This window comes from Pseudophryne corroboree, chromosome 4 (genome assembly GCF_028390025.1).
Source record: "Pseudophryne corroboree isolate aPseCor3 chromosome 4, aPseCor3.hap2, whole genome shotgun sequence".
NCBI classification, from domain to species: domain Eukaryota; kingdom Metazoa; phylum Chordata; class Amphibia; order Anura; family Myobatrachidae; genus Pseudophryne; species Pseudophryne corroboree.
In genome coordinates this window covers 67,442,998-67,457,303 of record NC_086447.1, presented here as the reverse complement: position 1 = coordinate 67,457,303, position 14,306 = coordinate 67,442,998, and the positions used below count along the sequence as shown (strand labels likewise).

The following is a 14,306-nucleotide window of genomic DNA, read 5'->3' as shown; positions in this document are numbered from 1 at the left end:
TAGCACCCTACCAACTTTAACCCCAACAAAATTTCCCGCACATTCCTCACTCCTTTACATTCCATTTTCCTTTCCACACATTCTCCCAATTTCCTCCCTATGCTTCCCTCCCTTTTTACATCACACTCACAATACTCCCACAATTAACACACAACTCTTTTTTACCTCTGACAACTGATAATCAACAGGCTTTGTCATCACAACCCAGTTTTTTCATAACTCACAGTGGTCTGATCACCCCTTTACACTTACAGCATGGCCCCTTTCTTTTAAATTCATTTATATTTAATCATTAACTCTCCATATATATATATATATATATATATATATATATATATTTATTTTTTATTTTTATTTTTTATTTTATTTTTATTATTATTATTATTATTTTTTTATTTAATCTTATTATTATTTTTTAATTTTCTTTATTTTCATATATTTCATCATTATTTTTATGTTTATATTTATATATATATAGATTTTTTTTTTTATATATATATTTATTTATATTTCTTCATAATAATTTTTCATACCTTTTATTTTAATTTTGCAATTTTTCCAATATTGTCCGTTTTTTTGATATATCATTCTTATTTAACTAATCCTGTTTCCATTATGTTATACCAAAAGGCCTTTAATTCAGTGTTCATGTCCTCTTCCTTCTTTTTCTCTCCAAACCCAAATCAAATTAATATAAGAATAAGCAGAGTCCCATATTACTCCTAACGATACCTTTCAGTCTGCTACGATTCATTTTTTACTTAATTAACCCAATTTAGACCATTACAAACAGGTGCTTTTTATATTCTCACAATTAATCAATTGATGTGTACATAAATATCGGCAGCGGGGAACTCCGAGAGCAGGCGATCATGTGATCAAGCTCTCGGAGCGAAACGTGCGTCACTTCCGGTCCCGGCGCCCGAACTTCCAGTCGTGCGGACCGCGACCGCCGGCGCCCTACTCATCGACTCCTACCTCGTCCATCAGTCTGAGGGGCTCCAGTAAGGGTGGGGTAAGACAGCATCAGCTCTGGGCTGAATAAACGGGCCTTCCTGCCCAACTACGGCTCCCCACTGCCTTCCCACAAAAACTTTTCTATGTACTTCCCCATTGACAGGGCAATTAATCAATCATTTCTCTCCAGTGATAAATCACTGGGTAATTATTAGTTAAAAGTGGAGAAGAAGGAACCCTCTTACTAGGGACAGGGGCAATAATTTTTTCCTATTATACATGCTCTAATCAATAGGGTTATCACCATATTTGAGACACATTTGCTACTGCTCTTATTACTGTGGAGATTACAAAACAATCTTGTTGCTTGGGCTGTTTTTGTAACATAATTGCTATAGATTTTCCATCTATTTTTCCCTTGGGCACTATAAAATCGTATTTTTTTTTCCCCCCTACCATACATGCTCCAATCAATAGGGTTATTATCATATGTAAGACATACTTGTTACTGTTCTTATTATCGTGGAGATTACAAAACCCTCCTGTTGCTTGGGCTGCTGTTATAGCACAATTGCTATAGACTTTCCATCTATTCTGCCATTAGGCACCACTAAGCCCTCCCACCGCTCAGGCTGTTTTTTGAGAGCATAATTGTAGAGATGTTATTTATTTATAATTGTTTTTATTTTTCTGTCAAACATTAACTGTAAGACCCCAGCAACAGCATCCACTTATTCTGTGATTGATTCTGGGTCCCAAAAAAATCGGCAAACACCGCACCTAGGAGACAAACTTACCTACGGTCAGACCGCACTGAGTATGCCCAAAATCGTCTGATCTTGGAAGCCAAGCACTGCAGGGCCTGGTCAGTACCTGGATGGGGAACCACCAGGGAATACTAGGTACCGTAGGTATTTTACTCCCCAACAATTATAGCCATTTGGGACCCACTATCAACTGGATCTCAGACTAACAACAATTGTCAGACTACATTGGAGTCGAGGCAGTGACCTCATTTATATAAATTCCCGATTACAGAGGATGTATGTGAATTATCTCCATGGATGAGGATTTTTTCATTTTCGCTCACCTATTATCTGTTCGCCTATAATAGGTACATTGGTACTGGCTAACACACATGCTCTTTAACTATTGATGCCAGCTCTCGCCCCTTTTTCTTATAAGTATAGATCAATAAAAGTTATTTTTTAAATAAATTTCATCATATCAACAATTTTTTCAAGTGTGCCCAGGAAAAGGCCTATAGTTTTCTTTTTTTGGTCCTTTTTCTTCCTCAAAGGACCATACTTGTTGTTTTATAGTTGTCATAACTATTTTTCTGGAGCACCACCAACCATTTGCTGAAGTTATTATTTAAGTAGGCTTTTATGTTGGTTTAATGACAATATTTCTAAATTTACTGAACTAAAATTGTTACATCCTGTGCAGATTTATCCCTTTTTTTTGCTAGCCCTTTGATCAGAGCAGGTGGATGACAACTGCTATGTAATAACATGGTGTTCCGATCCGTATTTTTGGTGTATAGTGATGTACTAAGTTTACCCTGGTGAATGCTTATGGTAACATCTAAGTAGCTGATGCTCGACGTGCTGAATTGATGGGTAAATTTTATGGAATTATCCATGTTGTTGATATTGGAAATCAATGAAGTTAAAGTTGATAACGGGCCTGTCCATACGATTAGGAGATCGTCAATATATCTTGTGTATAATGAAATGAATTGAGTAACATCTGGATCCGAAAAGAAGATTTGTTCTTGTTGAAACATATACACGTTGGCAAAAGAAGGGGCCACGTTGGACCCCATGGCACAGCCCTTGGTTTGGACGTAATATTGACCATTGTGTATAAAGTAATTGGACCAGGGTACTTTTTAACAACTGAAGAAATAGCGGAATGGGGATGTCTGAAAAATAATGTTTATACAGGAACAGTTCCATGGATTTAAGGCCTTCTTCATGAGGGATAACTGTATATAGATTTTTTACATCAAGTGTGCACAGTATGGTGTTTGGTGGAAGTTCCGGTAAAGACTGTAATTTAAGTAAAAGTTGTGTTGTATCTTATAAGAAGGTAGATTGTGTTAGAATGAATGGTTGAATAAGGCCATCCAAAAATTTGGACACTGGTTGCAGCAGTGACCCTCTTGCTGAGATAATGGGGCGAGGGGGTGGGTTACAGGCATCTTTATGTAATTTTGGTAAAGTATATATTACAGGAGGAATAGGATATTCTGTGCTTAATGCTTTAAATGTCCTGTTATTGATCTGTTGTGTATCATGGGCATGTTTTAAGATGCCATCAAGTTGTGTTTTGCACTTCTCTGTTGGATTGATAGATAATTTACTGTAGGTGGATATGTCTGACAGAAGCATGTCAATATTTTTTATATATATATCCATATCCTGCAGTACTATACCTCCTCCTTTGTCCGCGGGGCGGATTATGATGTTATTCAAGGCTGATAATTCATTTAGAGCTTGATGCTCTTCTTAAAAGATACAACACAACTTTTACTTAAATTACAGTCTTTACCGGAACTTCCACCAAACACCATACTGTGCACACTTGATGTAAAAAATCTATATACAGTTATCCCTCATGAAGGAGGCCTTAAATCCATAGAACTGTTCCTGTATAAACATAATTTTTCAGACATCCTCATTCCGCTATTTCTTCAGTTGTTAAAATGTACCCTGGTCAACAATTACTTTATACACAATGGTCAATATTACGTCCAAACCAAGGGCTGTGCCATGGGGTCCAACGTGGCCCCTTCTTTTGCCAACGTGTATATGTTTCAACAAGAACAAATCTTCTTCTTTTTGGATCAAGATGTTACTCAATTAATTTCATTATACACAAGATATATTGACGATCTCCTAATCGTATGGACAGGCCCGTTATCAACTTTAACTTCATTGATTTCCAATATCAACAACATGGATAATCCCATAAAATTTACCCATCAATTCAGCACGTCGAGCATCAACTACTTAGATGTTACCATAAGCATTCACCAGGGTAAACTTAGTACATCACTATACACCAAAAATACGGATCGGAACACCATGTTATTACATAGCAGTTGTCATCCACCTGCTCTGATCAAAGGGCTACCAAGATCACAAATGATTAGGGCAGCACGCATTTCAAGTAATCCAGAGGATTTAGAACAAGCTTGGTCTCAGATGGTGGAAAAATTTGCCTCCAGAGGATACCATTACAGAGAGCTGATAAAAACGAAAAACACAGTGCTACATACGCCACGTGAACAACTGCTGTAACCTACACAAAAAAATAAAAAGGATGATAAACATCAAAATACCTTTTGTGACAACATTCAACACAGTCAGTGCAGTAATTCCACAAGCAACTAAGGCTCTCTGGCCAATTATCACTGGAGACAAAGATCTACCAGTATTTAAAAACACTCACATTATGCCCAGTTATAAAAGAGGCAGAAGCATTCGAGATCGACTAGTGAAAACTAACATCACTGCACAAATGAATGCATCATCACTATGTACTATTACTAAAAAAACGGGATGCTATAAATGCATATCTTGCACCACTTGTAAATACATGGATCCAGGACACTTTTTTGTCAATCAGCAAACTGGACATAAATACAAAATAAAACATGTAGTGACCTGTACTACACCATATATAGTGTATACCATCACATGCCCTTGTGGTTACACTTATGTGGGACAAACTATACGTAATGTACGTGACCGTATGGCCCTTAATAGATCGGCAGTCAAAGCAGCGCTAGATGGTAAAAATATAGATCAGCCAGTAGCGAGACATTACCGATTACATGGACATCGCCTGTCAGACCTTCGCTGCAAGATCATAGACCATATCCCAGCCTTGACAAGAGGGGGTGATCGTCAAAAACTCTTGACCAAATGTGAATCTAAATGGATATACCTGTTGGGAGCGCTAGCTCCCAATGGAATAAATGAAAAATTCACCTGGAATACTTTCTTAACTTGAAGAAGCTTACCATACAAATTAAACTCATGCCTCTAAAGTATAAGTGCTAGTTGAATACATGCAATTAGAAACATAAGCAGATTGTTATTCACTATATATATATATATATATATATATATATATATATATACTTTAAAATTGCATTCTTTACATTATCCAGGAGCTTATAATTTAATATGGTAAAGCATTTGTACATTCAGTATTTTTTAACCCACTTTTACACCATTTTATTATATCACTTATCAACTTTATTCAAGCTCATCTACAAGTATTTGTAATACTGAAGCTTGATCTTCACTTTTACACAGGTTCTCCCGGCGCAACCGGACCCGAGGGTTGATCGGGTTGCCCAGCAACCATGACGTCACGAACGGAGCGACTTGCTGACGCACCCGGAAGCCGACGGCCCGGGACTCCGAGAGACACTGCACACACAGGTATTTAACATTGGTAAGTACACTTCAACACGGTTTAGTCACTTGTATCACCATTTATGATGCACAGCCTGATGAAAAGACCGTAATGGTCTTGAAACGTTGCAGTTTTTTGCACCATGCTGTAATTTTCTAATACAGATTTATTCAATAAGACCATGGAGTGCCGCCTGTGTTTCCTTCTGCAAGACTCTGCATAGGACTTGGTAAGGATTCTTTTTCTATATGCCAATAGAGGAGGGCACCCTGGCATAAGTATTATCATTCATCCTGAGTGCCGGATAACACAAACCTATATATATATATATATATATATATATATATATATATATATATATATATGACAAGAATTACTCTCCCACTGCGCTATTTTGAATAAAACACTAAAATTAATTATATGGCTGCCTGTATCCTCTAAGTTCCCTGTTAGGAGGAACTAAATGTGTGAGAATATGAAACGAAATAGAGGTAATAGCGCCAAGGGAGTTATATAAACGCCCTACCTTAAAACGGACCCTTACAGTACTCTCCAGATAAATTACGTCAGATAACAAATACTAACATAAACATTTATTAAAACAACATATAAACTCAACACCAATGTTCATAAGTATACAGAGTTGATACATTTACATTTGTCGTACAATTTGAACAGTCAGTTTGTGGTGATGAGGAAAAGTGTAGATATATCACTACAATTTCCTCCTTCTCCTTATTGTAGACTCGTAGGTAACATCAGATAATAGATGGATAAATAACCCAACGCGTTTCGTCTTGTTCCAAGACTTCATCAGGGGTAAAATCTACAATTGTAGAACAATAAGTCAAAACAAATATACAGCAATAAGCATCTTAAACTGACATATAACATGACATATTGGTATCAGAAGAACATGACATAGCAACATGAGGAGGAAAACAGAATAAATAACATGAAGAAAGAGGAAAAAAAGAGAACCAAAAAGCACAGGTTGTGAAAAACATACCTCTTCATTTCAGAACATATTGTCTGCACATAAAAGGTCATTCAAAGATGTATGAACAACGTTTAAATATTTAAATGGAATTTGATTGATACAGCGAGGACCATACCTAATTAAAAAACGTTTAATAACCTTTATTAATTAAAGAACACTTCTTGTTCAATCAGGCAGAAATTAGGATTAATCCGATGGAACGGCACATACCTCATATATCATCAGCTTGAATCTGACATTCAGATATTCGAATATGGGGAAGATTCATATGTGTATAGAATCTAACTGGTTCACAAGCATAAGGAACCTAATAAATTGATTAATTGGGTATTAATCAATTTATTAGGTTCCTTATGCTTTTGAACCAGTTAGATTCTATACACATATGAATCTTCCCCATATTCGAATATCTGAATGTCAGATTTAAGATGATGATATATGAGGTATGTGCCGTTCCATCGGATTAATCCCAATTTCTGCCTGATTGAACAAGACGTGTTCTATAATTAATAAAGGTTATTAAACGTTTTTTAATTAGGTATGGTCCTCGCTGTATCAATAAAATTCCATTGAAATATTGAAACGTTGTTCATACATCTTTGAATGACCTTTTATGTGCAGACAATATGTTCTGAAATGAAGAGGTATGTTTTTCACAACCTGTGCTTTTTGGTTCTTTTTTCCTCTTTCTTCATGTTATTTATTCTGTTTTCCTCCTCATGTTGCTATGTCATGTTCTTCTGATACCAATATGTCATGTTATATGTGAGTTTAAGATGCTTATTGCTGTATATTTGTTATGACTTATTGTTCTACAATTGTAGATTTTACCCCTGAATGAAGTCTTGGAACAAGACAAAACGCGTTGGTTTATTTATCTATCTATTATCTGATGTTACCTCCGAATCTACAATAAAGAGAAGGAGGAAATTGTAGTGATATATCTACACTTTTCCTCATCACCACAAACTGATTGTTCAAATTGTGCGACAAATGTAAATGTATCAACTCTGTATACTTATGAACATTGGTGTTGAGTTTATATGTTGTTTTAATAAATGTTTATGTTAGTATTTGTTATCTGACGTAATTTATCTGGAGAGTACTGTAAGGGTCCGTTTTAAGGTAGGGCGTTAATATAACTCCCTTGGCGCCATTACCTCTATTTCGTTTCATATATATATATATATATATATATATATATATATACACACATACATACACACACACACACACACACACACACACACTACAGATGTAGCCACCTTTATCTTGACTGGCTGAGGCGTTTGTCCCGATCGAGCATACGCAGCGTACCGGGGCATAGGGAAGCGCGCCTAGTCACAGAGAGGCGTACCTAAGCGCACGGAGGCAGACAGAGCATTTGGCATTACCTTTACATGTAATACCTGCTATCATCCACCAGATGTTGCTTTTTACAATCATGCGTGTGGTCTCCCGTAAAATACAATACTGAAATATATAAGGACGACTTTACTAAGGCGTCTCATTATGCTGCATACAGTAAATTCTCATTACGCTGCATTATTTAATACAGTAAATACTCATTACGCTGCATTATTTAATACAGTATATACGGTACAGATGCAAATAGTACAGCATACAGTATATGATCCATCTACAGTACTTTATGAATATGTGAGCGTCCAAGTCCCGCAGACAAAACAACATAAAACCAGTAGTGTACACTGTCGCAAATGGACATGTTAGAAGTTTACTATTGCCTCTTGAGATTATGAATTTTGTACAGTATGTTAGCGTCTTAATCCCGTAGCCATTACAGCATAATCAAAACCAATGGATTTATTCATCTGTCTGCAGCAAAGTGGTGAAGTGTTCCGCTTCCTATACTCAGAGTCCCGAGTTCGTTTCCTAAAGTACGAATGCATGTTAGTTTTTTCCAGACACTTTATTATTATTTTTATTCACATAAACCAGGGCAAAGCTGCAGGAGCGGTTCTACTGTTAAGGTTCTATGCACCGTACAGTACACATACAATTCTGTAGCAGGGCAGACTTAATAGAAATGGCTACCACCTATGACTCCTTGTCCCACAGAGGCCCTAGGCTACGGAGCAAGTAACAGTGCAGATTTGTAGGCTATGGGGCAATGCTGAAGGAGCGTCACAATCCCCTAGCTAAAATACACTGGGGCGATAGGTCTATGCACATTACGGTACACCGGACTCGATCGCATAGCACACTGGCAAAATGTCCGCCACCCCTAAACCCCCACCACGTGGCAGGCAGCGCTCAGATATGGAGTGAGAGATGGCTATGGGGCAATGCTGAAGGAGCGTCACAATTCCCTAGCTAAAATACACAGGGGCGATAGGGATAAGCTAGGTCTGCATATTACGGTACACCGGACTCAATCGCATAGCACACTGGCAAAATGGCCGCCACCCCTGAACCCCCACCACGTGGCAGGCAGCGCTCGGATATGGGGGGTAATTCCAAGTTGATCGCAGCAGGAATTCTGTTAGCAATTAGGCAAAACCATGTGCACTGCAGGGGAGGCAGATATAACATGTGCAGAGAGAGTTAGATTTGGGTGTGGTGTGTTCAATCTGCAATCAAATTTGCAGTGTAAAAATAAAGTAGCCAGTATTTACCCTGCACTGAAATAAAATAACCCAACCAAATCTAACTCTCTCTGCAAATGTTTTATCTGCCACACCTGCAGTGCACATGGTTTTGCCCAACTGCTAAAAAATTTCCTGCTGCAATCAACTTGGAATTACCCCCATGGAGTGAGAGATGGCATAAGTTTTGCAGGCTACGGGGCAATGCTGAAGGAGCGTCACAATCCCCTAGCTAAAATACACAGGGGCGATAGGGATAAGCTAGGTCTGCATATTACGGTACACCGGACTCGATCGCATAGCACACTGGCAAAATGGCCGCCACCCCTGAATCCCCACCACGTGGCAGGCAGCGCTCGGATATGGAGTGAGAGATGGCATAAGTTTTGCAGGCTACGGGGCAATGCTGAAAGAGCTAAAACACACAGGGGCTATAAAGATAAGCGAGGTCTATGCACATTACGTTACACCGGTCTCGATCACATAGCAAACTGACAAAACACAAGTTTTACATAAAGCAGGGCAAAGCTGCAGGAGTGTTTCTACTGTCAACGTACTATGGACCGTACGGTACACATACAATTCTACTTAGTATCTCTGTACAGTATTTTCTATTAGAGTACTAATTAGCACAAACAGCTAATTAGTACCCTAATAGAATATACTGTACAGAGTTACTAAGGACGGTGATTTGGCATCCAGGAACTTACTGAGGAGCTTTTATCTCTCTCCATTATACATAGAAAGATTAAACTTGCCACTGTACGTTACAAGCTGGTCGTGCTAATTAGTACACTAGTAGAACATACTGTACAGAGAGATACTAAGGACGGTGATTTTGCATACAGGAACTTAGGGAGGAGCTTTTATCTCTCTCCATTATACTTAGAAAGATTACAATGGAGAGAGGTAAAAGCTCCTCCCTAAGTTCCTGGATGCCAAATCACCGTCCTTAGTATCTCTGTATGGTATGTTCTATTAGGGTACTAATTAGCTGTTCATGCTAATTAGTACCCTAATAGAAAATACTGTACAGAGATACTAAGAACGGTGATTTGGCATCCAGCAACTTAGGGAGGAGCTTTTATCTCTCTCCGTTATACATAGAAAGATTAAACTTGCCGCTGTATGTTACAAGCTGTTCATGCTAATTAGTTGCTAAATAATTGCTAATTAGCAAAACCATGTGCACTGCAGGGGAGGCAGATATAACGTGTGCAGAAAGAGTTAGATTTGGGTGGGTTATTTTGTTTCTGTGCAGGGTAAATACTGGCTGCTTTATTTTTACACTGCAAATTAGATTACAGATTGAACACACCACACCCAAATCTAACTCTCTCTGCACATGTTAAATCAGTCTCCCCTGCAGTGCACATGGTTTTGCCCAATTGCTAACAAAATTCCTGCTGCGATCAACTTGGAATTACCCCCTATATGCAATATAAACAAGTGGATTGCAGCGAGTTGAATATAGAGGCAACCCCGGTACGTAATTGTCCTATGGTGACGGTGACCAATAAGAGACACTGTTAAAGAAGCTTTCCTAACCACATTAAGTTGTGAGTGCACTGTAAAGGGGGCATCCCCATAAATAAATACTCTCCCGAATGGTGGTGGTGCAACTCTCTGAACCCTTAAAAGAATATTCGTGGGATTGTGATTTTGGAATATTCCAACAGTATTACACTATGTTCTGTTGTTCTTTTTTTCTTTACATGTTATTGAAAATGTATCTGTGAGGACAACAAAGAAAAGGAGGACTTACAGGGGAGTAGAGCCATTTCTTCTATATAGCGCCGATTCTTTCCAATCAATTTTTTTTTGTGACATGACAGTTAGGCGCTGGACACATGATAGTTGGGAGATAAACACATGATAGTTGGGAACTGGACACATGACAGTTGGGAGCTGGACACATGACAGTTGGGTGCTGGACACATGACAGTTGGGAGCTGGACACATGACAGTAGGGAACTGGACACATGACAGATGGACACATGACCGTTGGAAGCTGGACACATGACCGTTGGAAGCTGGACACATGACCGTTGGGTGCTGGACACATGACCGTTGGGTGCTGGACACATGACCGTTGGGTGCTGGACACATGACCGTTGGGTGCTGCTGGACACATGACCGTTGGGTGCTGCTGGACACATGACCGTTGGGTGCTGCTGGACACATGACCGTTGGGTGCTGCTGGACACATGACCGTTGGGAGCTGGACACATGACAGTTAGGAGCTGGACACATGATAGTTGGGAGGTGCACACATGACAGTAAGGAGCTGGACACATGACAGTAAGGAGCTGGACACATGACAGTAAGGAGCTGGACACATGACAGTTGGGTACTGGACACTTGACAGTTGGTAGCTGGACACCTGACAATAAGGAGGTGGACACATGACAGTGGGGTGCTGGACATATGATAGTAGGGAGCTGGACACATGACAGTAGGGAGCTGGACACATGACACTAAGGAGCTGGACACATGACAGTGGGGAGCTGAACACATGACAGTTGGGTGCTGGACACATGATAGTTGGGAGCTGGACACATGACGGTATCACTGTATCACTCTGTGTATCACTCTGCTTCCAGCTTTTTCCTGGACAAGAGATTGCTGCTAACTTCACATGAAAATTTTAATTTTCACATTGTGAATTTAGAAGATGATATCATGTCCACACTACATGTATAGGAAATGTCATACAGATACCTAAGACGACATCTATGTCTATATCAGCGTTATGTCATGTCATTTTCCCAGCACTTAATGTTCATGGACCTTCCTTGAATGTATACATGTTCCACAATACCTTGGACTTCTGGATATTTTGTCATGAGAAGAAGACCCCAGCGGAGAGTGTTTGTTGTTGTTTCCATTCCAGCAGTCATCAGATTTCGCACAAGACAGACAAGGTTTTCATTATGGAAATATGAATGTTGGTTGTCTTTCTCCTGTGTGTGTCAATACAGACATATTATAACACACAGCAACAATCTTTTGTGTCAAATTATATTAAACATAAGTCCAAACGTGTGAAGCATATATTGTATATACCTAATCAGGTCTTCTGCTCTGTTAGACTTATTGTTTATAGGGAAAATCGTTCACCATCAATGGACTTGCCGATGTGCATGATGGATTTAACCCTGATGTCTTCAGAGTCTCTCTATCCTCTTCTACCTACATCTTCTTTGCTTCCCACGTCTCTGGGGGGATGCATTATTCCTTAGAGAGAGGGAAAATAAGGCGGCCATAGTCACCAAATGGGAAGCAGTTATTGCTTCCCCCGCCTCCAGCATACTGGTGGCCAAGAGGCCACTGTCGGTATGCTGACTGCCGGGATCCCGGCTGCCGGTAATTCATACTGAACCCCACCAAATAGCTTCTAGCTATATTTTATTTAGTACATCTATAAAATGTCTATGCTATGGGGAATTTCTCCAATTATCACTCTCCAAGGATTGATACATCGCCCCCCTCCCATTGTACGTGAAACTCTTTGGGAATTGCATAAGAGTTTTTTATTATTTTACATATTGGGAGTGGTTGCCCTGAAAAATATTGGTGGATGCATATACTGTAAACTTAATTAAGCTCTTAAGCTGGGTAAAATAAATGGATAGGACGTGTGTTCTCCAGTGAAGACTCTTTCACCAATAAATTGGTAAATTCTGTTTTTGGGCCTGGAACCTATATCCAAAAATTTGGCAAGGCCATCCCTTTCCTCCAGCTCAGGTTCAGCTAGCTAGTGGTCTATGGAAAGAGATGCACCTTGGGGTCCAAGCTTCTGGTGACAGTTCAAGAAGATTTGCTTCCCTACCCACACTTATTTTCCAGGAATTTCCTGTACAGGATGGTCCTTGTGGGGGAACATGAGGCTGTGGCACCATAAATTGTATTGTGCCCTCGCAGCACTAATGTCTCTCGGGAAGTGGGTGGGGATCATGGAGGCTGTTCTACAGGGGAGTCCTCCAGAAATTCCAAGAGAGTTTTCTCTGAATATGTAAGGGTTATCTCAGGGTCGTATTAATGACTTGGGGGATGGGGAGGTCTGTTTGCAATGTCCTCTTCTTCATCTGCCCTTTGCCTTTTGTCACAGCAGATATAAATGCTCTGGCACACTGCCATTGCCTTTACTATCACTTGGATCTTTGCCATCTTTCCAAATATATAATATCAAAGGAAAACTTGGGATGCAGACATACTTTTATAGGTGCAGGGCCCATATGCACCACACACCTTGCACTTATTGTAGATATGCCAGTTGGTTAACTGTTTTATTGTTCAATAAATGAAACTTGCATCTCTGCCATGGAATTGGTTCAGGGTGTATGGTGCATATCGCACAGCCTGCACCCATTTACAATACTTAGGGGCCCATTTATCAACGAGTGATAAAACTCCTTGTGTATGATAAAACTTGTGGCGTATGATAAATGGTGCTCCAGCCAATCAGCTCCCAACTGTAAAACACATGACAGTTGGGAGTGGGACACCGGACAGTTGGGAGCGGACACCGGACAGGTGGGAGCTGAACACCGGACAGGTGGGAGCTGAACACCGGACAGTTGGGAGCAGAACACTGGACAGTTTGGAACAGAATACATGACAGTTGGGAGCTGAACACACGGCAGTTGGGAGCTGAACACTGAACACATGACCAGGGCTGAAACTAGGATTTTCGTCACCCGGGCCAAGGCAGAAAATTGGCGCCCCTTCCCAAAAAAACTAACAAAAACAATCTGTCAGACTAAAATAATCATATTATTATCAAAAAATGCGAAAAAAAGAGGATACTATTGGACACTATTCCCCTAAGTGCCTCAAATACCCTATGTGTCACATGCCCCGCCAGCGTGTTCAACTACATGCTCCTTTGTGTGTCCCCATACATTGCACTATATGATAACACTTCATCACTGCACTACATTCCCCTATCCACTACACTACTATACTACATCCCCTACAAGCAGAACTATATCACTACACTACATGCCCCTATGCACTGCTCTACATGCCCTATATGCTACACTACATCACTACACTACATCCCCTTATATGGTACACCACATCAGTGTACTACGTGCCCCTATATACTGCAATACATTACTACACTACATACCCTATAAGCTACAGCAAATCCCCCCATCTGGGAGGCAAAGTAGAGGTTGATACTGCTAACTGGGAGCAGTGTGCTTCTATAGCTTGCGCAGTGCACCGCACGCTAGTCGCAGCACTGCATGGCAAAGAAGAGAGTTTAAGACAGTAGCCGGCATAGGAGAGATTCCAGATACTGG

General features: G+C 39.8%; 1 protein-coding gene and 1 pseudogene across 3 annotated transcripts in view; one reads left to right on the top strand and one right to left on the bottom strand.

The window, feature by feature from the left end:
- The window catches only part of LOC134908899 (cytochrome P450 2K1-like), a 256,817-nt gene that overhangs the window by 150,016 nt on the left and 92,495 nt on the right, over positions 1-14,306 (bottom strand). For all 3 annotated transcript variants that reach the window (XM_063915125.1, XM_063915126.1, XM_063915124.1), the window contains exon 6: positions 11,819-11,960. In XM_063915125.1, coding sequence (XP_063771195.1) covers positions 11,819-11,960 — 142 coding nt within the window. The remainder of the gene's footprint in view (positions 1-11,818; positions 11,961-14,306) is intronic.
- On the top strand, positions 1,753-1,871 carry LOC134912532 (5S ribosomal RNA; annotated as a pseudogene).